Source organism: Lissotriton helveticus, chromosome 7 (genome assembly GCF_964261635.1).
Source record: "Lissotriton helveticus chromosome 7, aLisHel1.1, whole genome shotgun sequence".
Taxonomy (NCBI): Eukaryota; Metazoa; Chordata; class Amphibia; order Caudata; family Salamandridae; genus Lissotriton; species Lissotriton helveticus.
This window is the reverse complement of record NC_136068.1, coordinates 1,901,618,850-1,901,641,059: the sequence shown is the minus strand read 5'-3', so window position 1 is coordinate 1,901,641,059 and position 22,210 is coordinate 1,901,618,850. Positions and strand designations below refer to the sequence as shown.

At 45.1% G+C, this 22,210-nt stretch overlaps 1 protein-coding gene across 1 annotated transcript; it reads right to left on the bottom strand.

Moving 5' to 3' along the window:
- Positions 1-14,657: 14,657 nt before the first annotated feature.
- LOC144769903 (olfactory receptor 5G9-like) lies at positions 14,658-15,272 on the bottom strand. Its single transcript, XM_078654096.1, has one exon. It carries the CDS (start codon positions 15,270-15,272, stop codon positions 14,658-14,660), a length of 615 nt encoding a protein of 204 aa, XP_078510222.1.
- Between the last annotated feature and the right edge of the window lie 6,938 nt (positions 15,273-22,210).

Genomic DNA, 22,210 nt, shown 5'->3' with positions numbered 1-22,210 from the left:
GGGAGGAGAAGGCACTGGTCGCTCTTGGATTGCTGCAAGCTCAGAATATGAACAATTTAGGGCAGTGATGGGAAAACTCTGCTCCCTCATTGGGCATCTCACTTACCTCAGATGTTGGACCTGGTCCTGCCTGTCAGTCATAATTTGCGATGAAAAATGACATGCGGTGCGAAACCAATAGAGCAGGCCTATGAGGGGGAAGCCACTGATTGAACAGAAGCGCAACGGGCTCCTTGAGCAGAGGTAGCTGCTGTAAGAGGACAGAGCTGTACCCACATTAACATAAATACTAACTTTGGATTTGAGAGGGGTGTGCCCCACATAGTGAGGAGTCCCCTGTTCCCCCAAGATAGAATAGTCTTGGCTTGCCTTGGGAGGGAGCCAGATGGACATTCCACCACCTTGACACCAGGGGGCATATTATCAACAACTAGGGATATTTTTTGCTAAATGAGCTTAGCAATATTTTTTTTTATCGCCGCGCATCGCCGGATATTATTGCAGAGATATTGTGCTATTAGCAACCTTTATCTCAAATGCAATAAAATATCAGGCAAAAGCGGCTCAATGCCTGAATATCGCTGGAAATCCAACAATATTCAGGCATTAACGCCAATAGGGTCTTAACCTGAATATCCAACTCCCATTGGATATATAGGTTAAGAAGTGGTCTGAGCAGGCATTAGTTTTTGGCGATATTTGCACTTAGTGCTAATTTTTTTATCATTTCGCCTGCGTTGATAATAGGCGATAGCGATATTATTGACTGCGTTCAGTCGCTAAGAGTTTGGATACGCCGACTTTGCATGTCATTAGCGATAAATATCGCTGACATGCAAAGCGGGACCCAAACCGCTCGCTATCCCCTAGAAACTGTTGCTAACTGTTGTTAGGGACAGCTTGCTAATAGGGCAATAAAATACTTGCCGCTGTTGCAGGAAAAAATCCAGCTAAAGCGGCGATAATGCCCCCAAGTCTATAATGCTGGTGCAGTGAGCAGTAATTTTTATGTTTTGTGCTGTAGTTTTTCAACATGGTGCAGCAAAATGTTGTGAAAGTGTTGACCAAAAGGGGTCCCTACTGACATAGACCCTGTGGTAGACACTGGAGCTAGTATTTCTTTCAAAGTGGTTACTAATAGTTTGATGGGGCATAACCAAAAATTAGCAGAAATCTTGCCATACCAAACTCAAAATTAGCATTAGAAAGCATGATTGATGTGTTGGCTTTAGAGATGACACGCTTTAAAGCTGAATACTTTAGTTAGAGTAATGGCAAGTAGCACACGCCTTCGACCCGACTGTACAGAAGCTACAGAGCAGCCAGTGTGTATGAGTTCTTTTAAAACGGTGCACTGTTTATATGGACATTCAGTTTATATCCGATTATATTTGACACCACTGCAATGACAGAGCAAGGTTCACTCGAAACACTTCAATGATCGTAAAACAAAATATAATCCCCTTATATAGAGAAAAAAACGAAGAGAATGACCCTTGGTTTGCCACACTAGGCATTGTCTAAAGTGGTGTGATCTCCTAGAGACAGCTAGTAAAAAATGTTCAAAATAGAGTGGGCAAAGATTTTATTTCTATGTTCCTCCAGGTGTGGCTGCCCCCTGGGCGGTGCTGGAAGGTGGACAAGCTAACAGTGGTTCTACTCTGTTGTGTGGTTCAATGGTTTATGGTAGATCATGTAACTCCATCTGAAAGGGATGGACTAATGGTATGGGGACTGTGTTTGGTTTTGGGATACACCTTTGGTATGTAATTACACTGAAATCAGCTTCAACTGATAAGGCAAGTCTGATCTATTTTCACAACCCGGGAGAAACATATCCCAAGATAGGTATATCTAATAATGATTTATTCTGTGCATAAATGACTAAACGTAAGTATAGTTTTTCAGTGTAAACATAAAGTAGCTGCTATAGCAACTCAGCCTGACAATGAGAGTCATCCACCCCTCAGACAGCCGGGACCCTTCCAATGCACTTCGTGCTATCCTTCCTAGCCAGCAAGCTATACCCCAGTAAGGGAGTCTGCTTCTCCCTCTTGCACCCAGTAGCCACTCACTCATGTGCCTCTGAGTCATCTATCACTAAGTGAGCCAAGCCTCTAATCCTGAGCCTGTGAGATGTCTAAGGGTGGGCGTAGTTCACGAAGTAGCGCTATGTGAAGCTACGCGAAGTGCACTTCGCACTACGCGAACTTCACGTAGCATTACGCGAGCTGCGTAGTAGCATGTTCACACTGTGCAAGAAGTGTTTTCAATGATTGCACAGTGCGGACAAGCATCCGGCACTGTGCAATCATTGAAAATGGAATCTTGCACAGTGCGAGCTGTAGTTTTCTGCTGCTCGAGTAGATTATTAATCGAGCTGCAGCTTTCTCAACGCGAACTGGTAGTTTCTCATTGAGAGCGGTCGCGAGAATGCACAACCACTCACAATATGTAAATGTAAATGTAAATGTATGTGAGCTTATATAGCGCACAGCTACCCGCAGTGGGTGTCCCGGCGCTTGCTTAGGGAACCCGTCCTGGTATTCCCCTGTGAGATAGCCCCGGCAGGGTATCCACAAGGTGAAAGCCAGGCATCCCGCCGCGAGGGGCCGTTGTGGAGATGAAGCAAGCTATTGCCCAGAGTCGCAGAGTGTGAACCCGTGAGTCGAGAAGGCACCGGAGCGCGAATTATCGAGTCCGTTGAATTTTTAGCCCAAGACCCGCCGAGGCGGGGAATTGAACCCTGGTCCAGGCCGATCTCAGCTTCCGGGTCTGCCGCCTCTAACCCCTGAGCCACACTTCTTTAAACCTTACCTCCCCGCGTTGAGAATCTCACCGGGATGTCATTTTCCTTGCTCGCGGTCGCGAACATGACGTTCAGGACCGTGAACAAGCAAAAAATGAGCTCTGCACTACGCTACGCTGCACTACGCGTGTTCGCACTGTGCTACGTGCAGCTCGCGTAGTGCAAAGTTGCGCAAACTTCGCAAACTCCGCGAGCGTAGCGTAGTGCTTCGCCCAGGCCTAGAGATGTCACTATCGGGCTTGTGTGTTCTACCCCTTCCAGAGGCCGTAAGTGAACCTCTTCCTGAACCTGCAAGCTTTATCCATTCCAGAACCTTCAAGCTCTACATGCCCTTACACTTATGAGTCCTACTCATTTCATATATTTCTTCAACAGTTTATGTGCATGAACTACTTATCTTATAGCAAAAGCACACAACCCGTTTCTCAGTCTGTGAGCTCCACATGTTTCATCCCCTTTGATCTCAATCGTCCATGTCTGAGCCTCTAGGCTACAGCTATGCATGAGCCAATGAGCCTATTCCATTTCTGAGTGTGTGAGCCTTAAATTCTAGAGCCTGGTTTCTACTCTTTAATTCATATAGCAGAAACTGGTGTCATCCATATAGGAAAGTCTTTAAATCTATTTTACTCTCACCCTATCCCCAAAAATCCTTCAACATAATGGTATGAAATTTTGTAACAAGTGTTCACTAAACATAATTTGAGTCCACTATGTGTTGTATGTACGTGCTGGGTGTTCTGCAGCACTGGTGTGTCTCAAGGCGTGCTTGTTGCAGCTCGAAGGTTCTGCCTCGAGACACACCATCATGTTTAGATTTGACGCTGGGATGTATGTTGTTACAACGCTATGTTTTACATCCCAGTACGTTACGACGCATGTTTTACAACGCAAGTCGTTACAACGACTTGCATTGGGGGGCGCTGGATAGTGAATAGTTTAATTTACTATTCCAAATCCAGTCCCCGTGGATAGTAAGGAAGGAGTTGGATAGAATATTAAACTATTTACTATCCTGGAGAGCCCCCCAGCGCAATTCGTTGTTACAACTTGCGTTGTAAAACTTGCGTCGTAAGGGAACTGCGGTGTAACATCCGCGTTGTAAAGGATGTTCCCCTTGATGGTGTATTTGTTCAAGCGTTGCCTAGTGGTAAAGCTTCCATGTATTGCATTGGACCCACGACAGCACTAGCCAGTTGGCAGAATGGCCGGAGTACGAGTCAGTTGAGTCTGCGGCTTCTGCGGACCGGCGGCACTCTGTCGTGGGCAAAGATTGTACTTAATAAAGAATGTGACCTGTTCATGCTACTTTGGATTTCTTCCTACTACAATTGGCGATTGAGGTCCTTCGCCCGCCGACCACGCACCCATGCCGATTTGGATTTTCATTTTTTTCTACTTTGCCAGCTTCGTTGATTTGACTGCCTCCGGATGCCCCCTTCATCCTGATTGGTTATTGAAGTCAGGTAATCAGGAAACACTTCACTTTGTTTCGGAGACAATGAAGGGTGTGTTCCGTTGCCCGCAGACCCTTTGGCGCAACAAATCTACATTTTCCCTACAATGAGAGTGTTGTAGGGGAAAACAAGACATGAGAATACAACAGAGAGCAAACCAAGGGTGTGCTTGTTTCCCAGCTTGCCGGTTGGCACAGCTCAACCCAGCAACACGCTGTGAACAGGCTAAAGCAGGTCTGAGCTGGTTTCTGTGCTCAATGTCTGGAGCTATACAGGTACTTTATTTATTTATTCTCTAGTGAGGGAGCATACGCCAGGAAACAGTGTTTGGAGATTCAAAGCTACTATTATTTATTCATAATCATCAGCAACATTTGTTACATTAGGTTGGGCATAATTAGTATAATCTAGACAATTGCTACTCCGCACCAAAATACACAGCCCCCACCATTTAGGAAACACTTCTGGCCTGGCAAACCTGGGATTAAATGGGCGCATTGGTGCAATCTATTTTAGAATTATCAAGTAGACATTGATGCAGGTTGTTATTCTCCAGAATGCAAATTAGCACTCCTATATGGCAGTTTATGGACTTGTTGCACAACAAATTTTTGACAACCCTCCGCCTACTGTAAGACCTCATGGCCAATCTGGGGATAATCCTTGGAATGATTACTTGGAAGCTATTGAGAGTTTGCGTACACAATTCAGTGAGGAACCCAGCATAATTTTAGAGAGACATAATTTTGTTAAAAGGAAACAACTTATGGAGGAAGGAATCGAGGAGTATGTGTCATCTCTTAGAGTTTTAGCTGGGACATGTGACTTTGGAGCAAATGTTGACATTTACATTCGATTTATTTTTAAATGTACATCAAGGAAAATTCAAGAACTCCTCCTTAGCTGTCGCAACCCTACACTCTATCAAGTATTAGACATAGCTAAGAGAATTGAGAGGTTACTAATTTAATCAAAAGCACTATATCCTGCACCGTTAGTCAATTCAGTTTCTGATGTTTCATCTAACATTGAAAGTGACATTTGTGTGCGGTTTACAACAAGAGTAAATTCAATATGCATAGAGTGTCTACCAAGAAATTCCAGTAATTGTTGTTCATAAAATTGGTTCAATTCCCCTCTCTGTCAGAGAAGAATTGAAGCTACTTCTCAAAAATATGTGTACCCAAACCTTAATAGAACCCATATAATCATCACAGTGGATTGCACTGATTGCCGTTGCATGCAAAAAATCAAGTGAGATTTGTCTATGTGCCGACCTGAGGTCCTTCAATGCCAACATTTTGATTAATCCAAGAGATGCTGGTCAATTTGGGTGGTGAAAAGTGGTTTTCAGTCATTGATCTAAGGTCTGCATACCATCACATTGCCTTGGATCTTGATGTCCTAGGAATTCACACCTTATGTCACACCCTTTGGTGCTTACAAGTACCTTAGACTTCCTTTCGGACAGGCATCAGCTGCCAGTGTATTTTAGAAGCTCATGGATGCATTACTTGCAGACATGGAGGGTGTGCAAGTTTACCAGGATGACATCTTGGTCTTTGCCAATTCATTGGAGCAGCATATTGTAATCTTAGAAAGCATACTTTCTACCCTCACACTCAAAGGCATGACTGTCAGAAGAGAGTAGTGCAAATTTGCTACACAAGAGCTAGAGCACCTAGGGCACACCATTTCTGGGTCTCAGATTAAACCCAAACTATCCATAATTAGAGCCATCAAAGATGCTAGGACTCTCAGATTATTATTAGATATTTGTTTCAGGTTATGCCCAGGCAGTAGAGCCACTTAGAACGCTACTCAGAAAGGCCGGAAATTTGAATGGTCTGATCAAATGCAGAATGCTTTTGGCAAGGTCAAGGGTTTGATTATACAAGCCCCTGCTTTATCAGCATTTAGAGGAGGCTGTGATTCTGTGATAACAGTTAATGCAAGTATAAAAGGGCTAGGTGCAGTTTTAAGTCAAAAAGTCAACGGTAAGGATCAAACTGTTGCATTCACATCTAGATCTTTAAGCAAACTTGAAAAACAATGCAACACAATTGAACATAAGGTGCTGGCATGCATATGGGCTGTATAAACGTTTAAAATGTATGTGTGGGGTAGGTGGTTTGAGCTCCACACCAATCATAAACCCTGTGTCTCCATATTCTCTGGTGGTGTCCACAAAGTTTCTACCAGACTTACCAGACTTGTTTCCAAAAAACACAAATACACTTTTACCATTACTCATATGTGGCAGCAACTTTAAAGCAGATTGTTTTTCCAGAATGCCGTTTTCTGAATTTGACGAAAAATATGGAAAGGGGCGACCACTCGGTCCCCCCGAACGTATGGTTGGGTGCCCCGATCCTCCCGGAAAACTATTTTGGGCGGGGGGCGTGTCTCGGCTGGTAGGCCCGAAGCGGCGTAGCCGGGGCGCGCCTTTTTCCCCGCCCAGGAGGGGTTGTCCTAGACACCTGCACCGATGACCACGCCCAGTAGGGTTACCGGAGGAGGGTACACGCCCTCCCGCAGAAGAATAAATAGAGCGGGAATCCGAAGAAGCGTCCTCTTGTTCCTGTGCTCTGAAGGCTGCACCCACTCGTTGCTCGTGAGCCCTCAACGGAACAAGCAGCAATTTTGAGAACTTATAATTCTTGTGTTTCTCTTTCAGTTACTCAAAGGCGAAGAGTCCAGGACCTCGTTGATTGTCTAGGAGCCGATAATCGAAACCATGGCTGGCAAGAAAGCAGGAAAGGGTTCCGAGACGGATAAGGTGCTACGCCTGTTGGTGAACCGAATGGCTTGCATGGAGCGGAAACTCGGACAAGTCCCATCGATCGGTCGAGGTTTGGCGGACGTCAAAAAACAACTGGCTGCACTGAGAAATCCTGGTAACCCTAAGAAGGTAATAGGCCCGGCCTTGCCGGGAATCGTCCCCCGGGGTAGAGGGAAGCGGGTCAGGAAGAGGGCGGTTTCAGGGGAGGTTCCGGTCCCAGAGGTACCCCCGGCCACCCCTGTCACACCGGCAGACAACCCGGTACCAATCCCAGATGCGGGTCAACCGATCCCGGTAGTGATTACCCCCGCTAACGATGAAGATATGCCTGCTGAATTGGCCACCCAGTTGGCCGCATGGCTCAATAAAAAGGCAGGGGGTGCCAAGGCGCCCGGAGACACGGCCGAAGAGGCCAAGCTACTAATCCAGCAATTGCGGCAGTCGCGAGATGCCGCGAAGGCGAATCTTCCTCTTGTTTCCCCACAGGTGACACCGGTAGGACCTGCAGTTGGTCTCGAGAAAACGGCGGGAACAACGACTGAACTGGGTAAGCTCGCTTTGCCAATGGCGGGAGAGGGCTCATTACCCTCAAGGCGGGAGACGGTGGCACAGCACATCCCTATGGCCACAAAAGAGTTAATATGGGGAGACAAGTATGTCAATATGTTTTCATTATTCACTGACCATCGCGAGATGGAATATGCTAAAACCCAGAAAGATTTGTGGCACCCGAGCATGTGGCGCGCCAAGATGGCGGAATTCAGGGTGGATGAAACGATAACGCATTGGGCGAAGGCCTTTGCAATATTTACTGCAGTTATGGGGGAACGTAAACCCGAGGTGTTAACTGAACTGTCTTGCTATCAAACTCGTATTATGGATTTTTATGCAATGTATGAGGGAGAGGAATAGAAAGGTTATGACATGAAATTCCGAAAAGCGAAAGAATATGATGCCTCTTTGACATGGGACTGCCTCGACTCGGTCTCATGGCATAAGCAGCACCTACCGGGGGCGGCAGGTACATCTTCGCCGGGCGGGAGTGGGTCGGGGGTCTTCCACCAAAAGCCCGCGGTGCCCTTTCGAGCAGGCGCCGGTGGCGATCACCAGCCGAAAACCGGCGGGAATGGCGGAAAGCAGGGGGTCTGTAGGGGCTTCAATCGAGGCAACTGTAACAGACCGCAAGGAACATGTAGGTTCAAGCATGTGTGTGCGGGCTGTGGGAATTCCTCACACCCGGAGAGTTCATGTAGATCAAAAAATAACGGGGCGGGAGGAAAGGGAGGGTCCAAGCAGGAGTAAGGTAGAACGTTGTGACCAATTGCCTACACCCGTTGATCTCATGGCTATGACTCCTTGGTTAAACAAATACCCTGATCATGTTTCCGCTGGGGTGTTGAGGAAGGGATTCTTGCACGGCTTCCACATCCCGGCGGGGGATTTTCGAGGGGACTCCTTTTGTAAAAACCAGTTATCGACCCAACATAATCAAAGTGTGGTAGAGAGAAAAATTGCAAAAGAAGTCAGCTTAGGGCGAGTGGCAGGGCCTTTTCATCGCCCACCGGTGGCGGATTTCATCTGTTCCCCGTTAGGAGTGGTCCCGAAGAAAGACCCAGGGGAGTTTAGGCTTATCCATAACCTGTCTTCTCCAAGGGGTTCCTCGGTGAACGAGGCCATTGACCCAGAAGTCTGTGATGAGGCCGTGGCCATGCTGACTCGCCTGGGCTCCGGGGCGCTGATGGCGAAATCAGATATCGAGTCGGCGTTCTGGTTGCTCCCGGTACACCCGCAGTATCAGCGTTTGCTAGGTTTTGCATTCCAAGGGAGTTATTACATGGATAAATGCATGCCTATGGGTTGCTCCATTTCTTGTGCCTATTTTGAAATGTTCAGTTGTTTTTTAGAGTGGGCATTCACCGAGGCCACAGGGCATAGGCATGTTATGCATTATCTCGATGACTTCCTGTTTTTGGGAGCAGCCGGCGATACGAAATGTGCGCAGGCGCTGCACGACTTCTGCATCCTCATGAGGGAGTTTGGAGTCCCATTGGCACCAGGTAAGACAGTTGGACCATCTACTTCACTGGAGTTTCTGGGAATTGAGCTCGATTCTGTGGAGGGATGTTTCCATTTGCCGATGGGAAAGGTGGCCAAGTTTAGGGCTTCCTTGAAGCTATGCCTTGGTAAGGAGAAAGTGACCCTGCACCAGTTGCAGCAAACAGTGGGTCAGCTTAACTTTGCCTTGAGAGTGATACCAATGGCCCGCCCCTTCTCACGCTCTATTGCGCAAGCTATGGTTGGTCTCAAAGAAGGACACCATCGTACGAGACTGTCTGCAGAGGTTCGCCAGGATATGCGCATTTGGTTGGCATTTCTGGCGGACTTCAACGGTCGAGTAGTGTGGAACAAGCCGCCAGCGTCTTCAGATGAGCTAGGTCTGTGGACTGATTCAGCGGGGAGCGTGGGATTTGGCGCCATTTTTGGTAATCGATGGTCGGCGCAAACATGGCCGGCGTGGTGGCACTCCAGCGGTCTCACAAGTAACATTGGGTTCCTGGAGCTATTCCCCATTTTGGTTGCTCTGATGGCATGGCCAGACGATTTCAGAGACCGCTCAGTGGTGTTTTGGTCTGATAATATGACTGTTGTCGAGTGCATTAACCAACAGGCAGCACGCTGCAAATGGATCTTGAGATTGTTGAAAGAAGTTGTGCTGCTTTGCATGAGACTGAATGTACAGTTCAGGGCGAAACATGTGCCGGGTGTACTGAATCATGCGGCTGATGCACTCTCTCATTCACATATGCAGGCGTTCAGGGGTTATCTACCTACAGCGGACCTAGTGGCGGCACCATTCCCCGAAGGACTTTGGCTAATCGGTGCCCCGGATTACAAGACCTCGTGGCAGCAAGCTTAGCCCCCAGGACAAGGAAGGCATACGAAGGAGCGTTTCGTTCCTATTGCACATTTTTGGGTCCGACAGGGAATCAGAGCTGGGGTCAGGAGGAATCCTTCCTGGGGTTCCTGGTAGCACTGCACAGGGAAGGCCGATCAGCGGCAACGGCCAATAGGCATAGGGCGGCCATTTCATTCATGGCGCAGGTGCATGGCATAAAAGACGCAACAGGTTCCTTTTTGGTGAAAAAAGCCCTTCGCGGCTGGCAGCGCCTCGAGGGTCGCAAGCAAGATGAAAGGCGCCCGATTGGCTTAGATAGGTTGTCCCTACTCATAGCGCAACTAGACGAGACATGCTCCTCCCAATTTGAAACAGTTCTGTTCCGGACAGCTTTTGCATTAGCGTTCCATGGGGCTATGCGGGTGAGCGAACTGGTCACAAGGAATAAGAAAGACGTTGAGGGAGGCTTGTGCAGGGATCGCGTCCGAATTAGGGGTGATTCGATGGTGGTCACGATAGCCAGGTCCAAGACCGACCAAGGGGCTATGGGAAATAGTGTTGTTGTGCAGCGCGCGCGAGGGTCCCCCACGTGCCCGATAATGTGTATAGAGGAATACTTGGCACTAAGGGCGGATACATGGGGGGGGGTTTGCTGAGGCACAAGGATGGCACCCCACTGACGAGGTTTCAGTTCCAGAGGGTGCTAGCACTGACAATCACTGCGGCGGGCATGGACCCGTGCGATTTTGGGACCCACTCCTTTAGGATAGGGGCTGCTACTGAGGCTACAGCCAGGGGTCAGAGTGCGGACAAAGTGAAACAGTTGGGGCGATGGTCCTCGAATTGCTTCAAAAGGTATGTGCGATTGCACATGTTGTAAGGATCAATTGACATGCACTCACGCTTCTTGTCTTTTGTTTTAATTACAGTTTCGCGAGCCTGTCACGCGGGGCGGAATTTGCAGTCGACCCAGTACCAGGAGACCAGCGGTCATGGATCACCGTCTAGAGAGAGAGTGGTATGGGTCGTGGGCCACTCATACGTGAGGCGCGCCGGGGACGTATTCAAAGCAGGTGACGCGACTCACGCAGCTGGGGAATACGGGTACAGAGTGGCCTTCCATGGGAAGGGCGGGCTCTGTATTGACCAATTCGAGTCATTCGTTGAGGGTCTCTTAGGGCGGCAAAGGTCACCGCCATCTGTAGTCATAGTACACCTGGGGGGCAATGACTTGGTGACACTGGGTAGACGAGTGTTGTTTGAACAAGTTTTGTCTGCTGTTAGCTGGTTGGCGAAAAGAATCCCGGGGTGCACGATTGCCTGGTCCCACATGATTCCCAGGAAGGTATGGCGGGGGGGCCTTTTGGTGTCAGCACTGAACCATTCGGTGAAGAGGGTAATAGCATTCCTCATGGGTGTATTCGGGGTGATCACATGTATCTGAATGATTGGGTTCACCTGTCCCGGGAGGGGAATGATTTACTCATAGGAGACTTCATAGCATGGCTAAGGGGTTTGAGGAACCATGACCTTTAGGAGGAGTTGGGGGGGCCGGATAGTCGGTCAACTATCCGGCCTGTGGCGGTAAGGTCATGATCGGTGAGCAGTAATTTCAAGGTCCCTAGAGGGGGGCGCCACCCAGAATGGATGGGAGCGCCTGGGGGGAGGCGGCCATTGGCCCCTCCCACGGGGAGGCGGCACCCACTAAGGATGGGTCGCCTAAGGGGAGACGGCCATAGGCCCCTCCCAGGGGGGGGGGTCCACGCTGTGCTTCCTACAGATACCTCACACGGGAACTCGGACAACCTTAAGATGGCGTCGAGTGGAAAGGGGGCCCCCACCATGACAAGGGAAATTACAGTTGGCAATGAGGGTAGAGTCCTCTGCACATGCGCCACTCACACCGTGAGGGCGAGAGTTTTGGTAGTAGGGATCTGACACCGGTTAAGACCTTGCCGTTGGCCCTTAATGCTAGGATGTAAAATTTTAATTTAGAATGTATGCATTTGCAGGATGTTAGACTCGGCTAGGAAACCTTTGTATTAGAGATCTGTTAAGGTTAGCCAAAGAACATGTCTTCATCGAAATGTAATAAATGTAAAATTGTACATGATTATGAAACTTTTATTTAATGTTTTAAATTTTGTTTCATATTTTAATAAATACGACCGGGAGGGTGACTCCCTCCCGCCTTCCAAAAGTTCAAGCCTGCATCCGACTTCCCATCCTTGGGGATTGTGTTGGGAGGGGGTGACGGGCATCCCGGCCATTTGACACTGATGATATTGAGTGTGTTGCGAGCATTGATGACATTCTGGATTTACATGGTGTGGAGGTTATCTTCTCTCCTGAAGATTGGAAAACAGAGTATCAAGAGGAGGACATTTTGAAACAGGTAGCCACATACATTACCAAGGGTTGGCCTCATATATGCTGTCTGCACACTGATTTAAAATCATATGCACAAGTGGCCTCTGAACTGTCCCAGCCATATGTATCATCATCCAGTTTTGCGATTCTCAAATAGCGATTTTTATGAAATCGCTATTTGAGAATCGCAAATAGGTATGTATGTACAAAATCGCATTTTTTTTGCGATTTCTTAAAATTCCTTAATTGCGATTAGCAATTTGTGAAATACAATTAAGGAAAACTTTCTCATTCATTTCTATGGGCCAGGAGGCCCATAGGAATGAATGGGAAGTTATTCTCAATTTGAGATTCGCAATTTGCTAATCGAAAATTGAGAATAATTTCAAGGGTGCAGGGATCTGTTGCACCACTGAAATATGCATGGGTGCACATGTGGCGCACATACATGCCCTAAGTGCATGTATGTGCGTCACATGGCACTTTGAAAAATGCAAAAATGTGCATTTTTCAAGGATTTCGCAACTTACCACCAACTAGAAGTTGGTGGTAATTTGAGATTCCTTAAGGACATTTTGCACATTTTTTTTGCTTCATACATTGCATTTAAGGAATTGCAAAATTTGTGATTCCTTAAATGCAATTGCAAAATAAGGAAACGCAAATTTTGCGATTCCTTGTTATGCACCAGATTTTGCTTTATACATACCATTTAGCAAATTCACATTCGCAAAGGCCGAAATTCTGAGAATTTTGGCCTTTGCGAATGTGAATTTGCATGATACATATGGCCCTCTATGAATGATGATTTAATCATGAGGTGTGATATGCCTAGTCCTCCTACAAAAATGCATCCCAGTATCTTTGCCAAGGCGCACAAAGAGCCTTGTGGTACCACCAAGACCAGAATGCAGGCAAAGACATTGGAAGATGGGTAAAAATATACTACGCCCAGTCCCTCTCCCTGAAGCTCCCTGGGTAAAGTGGGCCTTGAATTTTCCGGACCCTATGTCAACCTACCTGGTGATATGAAGTACACCTTGTTGATTGATTATTTCTCCAATGGTTATATTTCTCTTTCCTCTGACTCCGCCATCAAGTTCCTTGAAAAAGTTTTTTCCATAGACGGTCCTCCTGTGACCCTGGTCACAGACAATGGGACTCATTTTGTATCTGATCAGAAGCATCGATTCTTTTCTAAACATGACATCAAGCAACTACAAGTAGCTCTGTATTAACCAGCATCCACTGGCCCAGTTGAGAGAGGGAACAAAGTGATTAAAGAAGACATACAAACTGCCATGTCTGCGGGTTTGAATGTCAAATCATTTCTAAAGGGAAAAGTTTGGGAATATAATTCCTCTCCACACAGCACCACAGGTGTTTCTCAATTTTCCATGTTAAGGGGAAGGAAACCACATTCTGGGTTATTTGCCAATTGACTAAAGCACCAGTTGGGAATCACTGTACCGAGTGTTGATTCAACTATTAAGGAGAAAGTGTTGCCTAGGGTTCGGATGAAACAACTAAAAATTTCTGTTGACTGGGAAACATGTGGAGATAATGGCAAAAGTATTCATGTTGGGGATTTTGTACCGATCAAGAAACCTATGTTAGTAAGGTAAGGAGTTTCTGTGTTTTCTTCTCCCACTAGAGTTCATAAAATAGGTAAAGAGTCTGTGATGCTGGAGGATACAGGATGTTGGAATTTTCTGAATGTGGTCAGAGTATCACATCAACAAGCACAGGTAATCAATCAAATGAAAGTGAGGGGGCCTGTCTCTGATTGGACAATTTGGATCAAGACTTTGATACTGATTTTGTCTCACCAAGGGTTACTGTAATTCCTCATGCTTCTTCTGATTTAGAAGTCACCTGGAATTGTGAGGACAGAAGACCTAATAGGTTCAAATATTTTGTTATGTATTTTATGTTTTTGGGGGAAAGGTGATGTGGTATGTATGCCCGGGGTGTTCAGCGCACACTGGTGTTTCTCAAGGCATGCTTGTTGCAGCTCGAAGGTTCCGCCTTGAGAAACACCATCATGTTTAGATTTGACGGAGTATCTTTTCAAGCGTTGCCTAGTGGTAATGCTTCCATTTATTGAATTGGGACACCGACAGCACTAGCCAGTTGGAAGAACAGCTGGTGGACAAGTTAGTTGACTCTGTGTCTTCTGCGGACCGCCGGCACTCTGTCGTGGGCAACGTTTGTCCTTAATAAAGGATTTTACCTGTTCATGCTTCTTTGGATTTCTTCCTACTGAACTATGTTTTGGAAAAAATGGTCACGGAAAGCAATAAAATGAATTGATGACTGAATTTCACAACAATGTAAATAACTTTATCCAGAATTGTCTATGAAATTGGTGTCCTTCCTACTGGTTCGCTTTAGTGCCTTCTTTACCTCCTTATTTCTAAGAGTGTATATGACAGGATTCAGCATTGGAATGAGACCCGCATAAAGCAAGGAGAATATCTTCTCTTGCCCTTTAGCATACACTGAGGTGGGCTTGAGATAGGCACTAAACACAGTCCCATAGAAGAGGAGTAGAGCGGTGAGGTGAGCTGAGCACGTTGAGAAGGCTTGACGTCTCCCAGCAGCTGAGCGTATTCGCAAGATGGCAGCAATGATGAGGAAATAGGATGTTAAAGTAATGATTGAGGAAGTCGCCCCTAAACCAAATCCGATTATGAACGTGGTGATGACCATGCTTGTGATGTCACTGCACATAAGCTGTATGAGTACAGGTACCTCACAGAAGAAATTATCAAGAGTCTGATGCCCACAGAAAGACATGCTGGACAGCAAGAAGGTAGGAGGCATGGCGTCCATTATTCCTATGGTCCAAGAGATAGCTGCCAGCTGAGCACACATCCTTCTGCTCATGACTGTGGCATATCGTAAGGGATTGCATATGGCAACATATCGGTCATATCCCATGGCAGTGAGCAGCATTATCTCAGAACTCAGAAAAAACAGGAAAAAGTAAATCTGGGTGAAGCTGAGGAGATGAACTTCTCATCTGTCAAGTGGATGGCAATGGCTTTAGGGAGAGTGACAGAGGTGGAACAGATGTCTAGGAAGGACATGTGGAGCAGGAAAAAGTACATGGGCTTGTGTAGATTAGGGCTGAGACAAATGATGAAGAAAACCGTGAAATTCCCCAACACGGTACTGAGGTAAATGAGAAAGAGCAGAAGAACGATGGGTGCCTGCAAGGCTGGATTGTCAGAAAATCCAAGCAAGATGAACCCTGTCACTGAGAAGTTACTTTCAGTTTCCATGTCCTCTCCATTCTTTGTCTGTGGGAGAAAAAAGGAGCATTGATAAGAAATGGAAAAATCATCTCACAACTATGAGCAAATGAAATGACTTCTCTGACAATTTTCCGGGTGTTAGGTTTAGATTCCTACACCACACAAATATCATTTTTCTTTTGGCCCATTTGACTGTTTAAACACAAAAAGAAATACAACTCCTCCGTTTATATTTCTCTCTGGTATTTCTCAATGATCTTGTCACCAGACTTCTGCATCAGCTAAGTCTACTCCAGAACCATGTCTACTTGACCAGCACTGTCTTGCTCTTTAGTGCTTCTGACACACACTTGATGCCTTTCTTCAATCCACCATTTTGTCCCCAAAATCGCCAAGTCTGTCTTTTAGGTAGAAGTTGTAATTGTAGAATAATTCATATGCTCAGTATTCCTTTATCATTTTGAGTTTAAAAATAAAATACCTCAGAATGTGATGAACGTTGTTGCTTTACAGGAGGAGGTTTAGTATTGTGGCACCCACATGGGGCACTCACAAGAGCCAGTGATGGAATTTTGGGGCGCACACCATGAACAGACATACATTGCATTGTACCACCTCTTCCAGCCTGGCAAACCTGCTTGACTCATAAAGGCCTTTGTGAATCAGCCGTCATGCTTTTGAACATTAAATGCAGGAGCATCACCACTTCCTACACAAATTTTAAAATAAGGGTGTATTGTAAAAACATTTCTGTTCTTAGGGCCCATCATCAATATTTGTGAATGAGTTTGTGAAGTGAAGAATCCCACAGCAAGGTTAGTAGAAACATGTCTTTAATTCAGTGTTGTAAAGGGGATCACGTCCTGCACCTCCTACTCCTGTGACTTATGGAAACAACTGCCAGTGAGCAACACTGACTAAAACCCAGGGGAGAGGAAAACCAGAACGAAGAATTATTGATAAATTAATACCATCTGAGAACATACAGGTAGTGCAAATACATCTGAACACAAACATCCTATATATAATACATCACCTTCCCCTTCCTAAAGATTTAACAACAAACCTACTGATATTAACTCCTAAATCTTTGTTTCTTATAAATGTAAAAAATAATCGTTCAATCTTACAGGCCTGGAGACATTGCTAGTAGACCGATCACAGTAATCATGCAAACTTTGATCAACTTGAAAGTTTGAAGGCGATTGAATATCAGAAATAACACTGCAGTAGGTATCAAAATGAAGATGTATCATCCTAAAAGTGTGACTCTGAGATATCCTTTGTCAAGAATTATGTCACTTGTGAATTAGTGGTGCTAGTCGTGTCCTCATATGGCCCTTGATCCACCACAAAGCTACATAGTGAGCACCCACATTAATATTGGAGTTTCCATGTTTTCAGAATGCTACTAGCTTGTTTCTGAGACAACATACCTAAACACTTCCTACCTCACCATCCCTTTCCATCTAGTAGAACCGAATCCTTGGACAGTTTGATAGCCTGTACTGGAGGCGTATACATTGATTCTCCCTCTTCTAACTCTATTAGGATTTCTTAATAAAACTCAATCTCCAATTTGCAAATGCACAGTATTTGCATTGGATTTGTCTTTAAAGTTGGATTTATTTTACACTTGCTGATTAGAAACGTTATTAAAATCTTTCTTGTTTACTTTACACATGGATTTTCCATCTTTCCTAAGCAATGACTGGATCCAATCAGGGCACAATTGTGATCTGGAATTCCTCCTTTGTAACAACTTACATGATGATACTCCTGTTGTATTGTTGTGGAGTGATCAAATCTGACCACAAGTTTTTTTCATTTTTCATCTTTCAGTATGTAACATATCAACTGGGACTGCAGAATTCAACTTCAGTTTACACCAAACATCATCAGGTAAAGGCCCCAAGGGCCATATTTAGCAATATTTCATGCAACACAATGCAAAAATACAATTTGTTGTGCTGCGTTGCATGAAAGGGACAGAGCAGAAATGTCACAATTCTGCTATGATAGGCGCATTTCTCTGTCTCCTAGTGCTGGAGCACTTACAGCTGCCAACACCAGTGCAGGCACCCTTGCGCTTTGGCATAAGGGTGCCTTCATTACAAGCAGTATTGTCTTTAAGCAAGAAGGGAAAACCACCTGCCCAAAACCCATTCTGAAAGGTATTTCCCTCTTTCTATGTGTTCTGGTGAATGCAGAATGTGTACAAGAAGGAATTACTGAGGAGAAATAACAATATGTCACCTCGTTACACCGAGGTTAGGGAGGCGCACCATTTTGGTGTAATCTCAGATCTACAGAACTTTACAAATCTGGGATTGTGTCAAAAACAATGGGTTAGATGTGTGGGAATACCCCCACTACATCCATGGAATGCCTCCCTGCAGCAAAATGCATAGCTTTGCTTTACTTTGTACTTACTAAACCAGCAGGACCATGCAAGGTGGTTTTGCATGGCTTAGTAAATCCCAGTTAGGGCCTCCATTGCCTTGCATAGCCCTACGTAACACAAGGACAATGCAAGCCCCTATTAAATCTGCATCCAATTGTATAGGATTCCCACTTACCCTCCAAAGTTTGTCTGAGAGTAAACACGTTTGGCAGGAAGCTATCCACTACTTACCTGTGAATCTATAGATTGCCAACAAAACTACTTCTTAAGATTCTTACATGTTCCTTCAACACAAGATTTCGCTTAGAAGCAGGCTTTAATAAACTTTCACAAAATAATACAGGAGGAACACATACCTCATTATGCATCAATAGTCAGTTGGAATGGGTAAATATGATTTGAATGAATACCTTGATATGTGCAATACCAACAGCAATACCAATAAATGCAATGTCTACGTACGCCATCACCTGAGCCCACACAACCATGTTAATACAGACAGTAACAATATCAATGTATGCCATAGTCCAAGTACGAAAGACAATGTTGTTACCACTAAAAGCGATGTCAATGTACGTCATGAATTTGCAAGCTATATTAATATCGGTAACAACAATATCAATGTACGTTATGACAACTGTACACAAACTATTGCGATAAAAATAACACCAGTAACTGCCATATTATTTTCAGGAGTTCCAGTCAACTCCCATCATTGCTGTCAGATCTAACAAAGGTGACCTCCCATTAACGCTTAGTCAGAGATACGTGGTCAAACAGGCCCTGCAACCCACATCTATCGAATAACAGGTCACAGGTTGGGTCTCTCTTAACCCAAAGACGAACGCACACCCAGGGAAACCCCTGCTTGATCCCACACATAGATAGTTCCACCACAGACAGGTCCATGGCAATTGGCCAGAATAAAACACTTTTAACCAAAGGCTCGCATGCCCTAAAAATATCACAAACATATGTACCACATGTAGATAGAAATACTCAGCCAATCAGTGCACGACATGCACACCACATGTAGTGATCAGGCGTTCGTCATGCCGGACATCTGGACGCATACACACAGGTCCACACTAGCTCTCCCCAAGGTTGAGAGCCATCTGTGTCCTTATCAGATGCCTAAACTTGTTAATTTATGACTGAGATTCTTTTCAAGAATCCAGAACTTGTTTTCTAGGACCTCTCATAAAACTTGCCAAAACTTTGCACACCAAAAGACTTCCTCAGACGCATTCTGTTGAGACTCTTCTGGCTGCTGCATTTAATTAAACCTACTTGTTCCTGTTTTGTCAAACGCCTCTTGTCTTTTCATTTCTTTTAGGTAAATTCATATCCAAGCAGCAATTAACAGATAGCTCACTGATAAGTTGTGCAAAAGGGTTCAAAAGTGACTTTAGTGTTTTTCCTTTTGCCATCCTTTAGGAACAATGTTTTCCACTACTTCCATCTAATCCTGTGTTAAGATAGTTCCTGAAGATTACAAATTGCCTGCAAACTCTACCTCATCCAAACAATCATATTGATCTACCAACTCTAAAGGCATTCTTGATAAACAATCTGCCCTGATATTATTTTCACCAGGGTTAAATTTGACTTCACCAAATAATCTGACTAATAATCGAACTAACGGGCTATCGCTTTTCCTGAACCGTTGCAAAATAACAGATAAATTAAAGGTCTGTGATCTGTGAAATGCATCAAACTGAGAACTCCTTAAAAAAATTCTGATGTTTTACTGCTCAACAAGTTAACGCTTCTTGTTCAATGGAACTATAATTTGTTTTCTGGTGATTTACGACAACAAGAGGCAAAAGCTACAGGCTGTTCTTTATGCTCAGTTCACTGTAATAAAACCACACCTATTCCTGCCAGACTAGCCCCTGATCCTGATGGGATTTCCCCTATTCTTTATTGCAACAACATAGAGGTATGGGCACAACTTCTCTTAGCGTCCTAAACGCAGCAGTCAGAACAGTAATGCCCACTTCTTGGTCTACCGCCAAAACTGTCCCGATTTTTAAGAAGGGAGAGAGGGACAATCCTCAGTGCTACCGGCCTATATCTCTCATTGATGCCACTGTGAAAGTCCTTGGTTGGGTTTTAGTAATCAGGCTTTCCGCCTGGGCAGACGCCAACAATATTATTTCAGATGTGCAATATGGGTTCCCTGTAGACAAATCTACTACAAATCAGTGCCTTAATCTCTATCTTTTAATGGGGAAATATACAGTAGCAAAACTTGGTGTGCTGTATCTGTGCTTTATGGATCTCACCTCAGCTCATGACTGGGTGAACTGTAGTAAACTTTGGATACTACTGGGTGATCTTGGAGTCCACTTGGGGATAATTAACATCTTAATGACATTACATTTTAATACCACTGCTGTGGTTAGATTTACCCAGGAAGGGAACACTACTGATCATGGTAAATGTTCATGTGGAGTTAGACAAGGATGCACATTGGCTCCTTTTTTATTCACCCTTTAAAAAAATAGCCTTGATTTTTTTCTTGACAGCCCTTCAGGCCGACACTCCCAGGACAGTCATTATAATGTTGTATGCAGATGATGCGGTACTGCTAGTTCGAACACCGAGGGGTTTGCAGGCCTTACTGGACGGGTTTGTGTCCTTTATGACCGAGATGGATTTATCACCGAACCTATCCAAATCATATGTTATATGTTATAGAAATTGGGAAGCAGGTCAGTAGACATTACACATAAAAAGTAGGTACACATAGCATAGCAAAGCTTAGGCATTTAATTCGATGATAAGCTTAATTTTAAAGGCCCACAAGAAGGGAAGCTTGTGGAAATTAACAGATCTATGGGTGCTATTGCAAATTATGCTCACAGGCTGGGAACAATGTCACCAGGGATAATTTTAAAGTTATATAATTCCTATTGTGTTTCCAAGGCCCTTTACTGAAGGGAGGTATGGGGTACATGGCGGCTAACAATTTACAAATTGCAGAAAACAAATACTTTAGGCGCGTTTTGAAAGTTCCACAGTGTACTCTATCATATTTGATACATGAAGTATTAGGGGCTAATACATTATTGATTTGGTGGCAGTTCAACCGCTGTTTGCTGGGCGAAGTGTCCACTCGACTCGTATCTGGAGTTAAAAGATTTGATCACATCACTCAAGATCTCAACGGCCTCAATTTGCTTCCCATGGAAGGGCGATGTATCTATAAATTGTCCTGCATCACACACAAAACCCTTCACTCTCCTGACCCCAACTATTTAAATAACAAACTGAGTAGAGCAGGTCAATCCAGAACACTAAGAAGCTCCAACTCACTCCTTCTTATTCCTCCGAAATTGAAAAAGAAAACCGCCCAATACCGATCGTTTTCTGGCAACGCTCCCAGGATATGGAACGCTCTCCCTGGAGACCTCAGATGCAACCCCTCCTTCCCCTGTTTCAAAAGGGACCTGAAACTCCATCTCCTAAACAAATACTATCATGACCAACATCAACCAACCTAGTCTTCTTTATCCGAGTAGTCTCCTCTCTCTCTGGACACTCAAGAATAGTGGGTGACCGGACCATGTCACTCTCGCCTTTTCTTTTATTGCTCTCTCCCCCTCCACTCCACTGCATATTTACGTCCCATGCTGTATTTTTTCAGTGGTTTGCCTACTATGTAATATATTATCCTTCTGCTGTTTACTATGTGTATATAAAGTGCTCTGAAACTTACGGGTCAAGCTAGTGCTATATAAAACTTTAAATAAATAAATAAATAAAAAAAACTGACTAGTAATCCGGAAGTGCCTCCCACTTGACCATGCTCTAAAAATACCATGGCTAAGATACATTAAGGATGGGGGGTGCTAGGTGGCGCACAAGCAGAATGGCCGCCCTGTAATGTGGCTCCCGCTGCCCGGAGCAGTAATCTGTACATTTATCCTGCCTTGATGGTCCCAAATATCGGAAATCTGCAGTGAAATAATTCTAAACACTTGTGCCTGATCGACGCAAGTTTGGAGCAGGAGAGATGTCCCTGCTGCGATGCTGCTGTAAGATCCCCGCTGACAATGGCCTGAGCGTCCGGAGCCCCTGCTGAACTGCATCCGCTATGCAAGTGCTGCGGCACCCACGAGGCAACTGGGGCCCGTGGCAGAAATCGCCTGTAAACCTTAGTGAGTAGCGGCGCCAATTACCCCCCGCTGAGACACATCGTCACACTATTGCCAGAGAAAACTGTG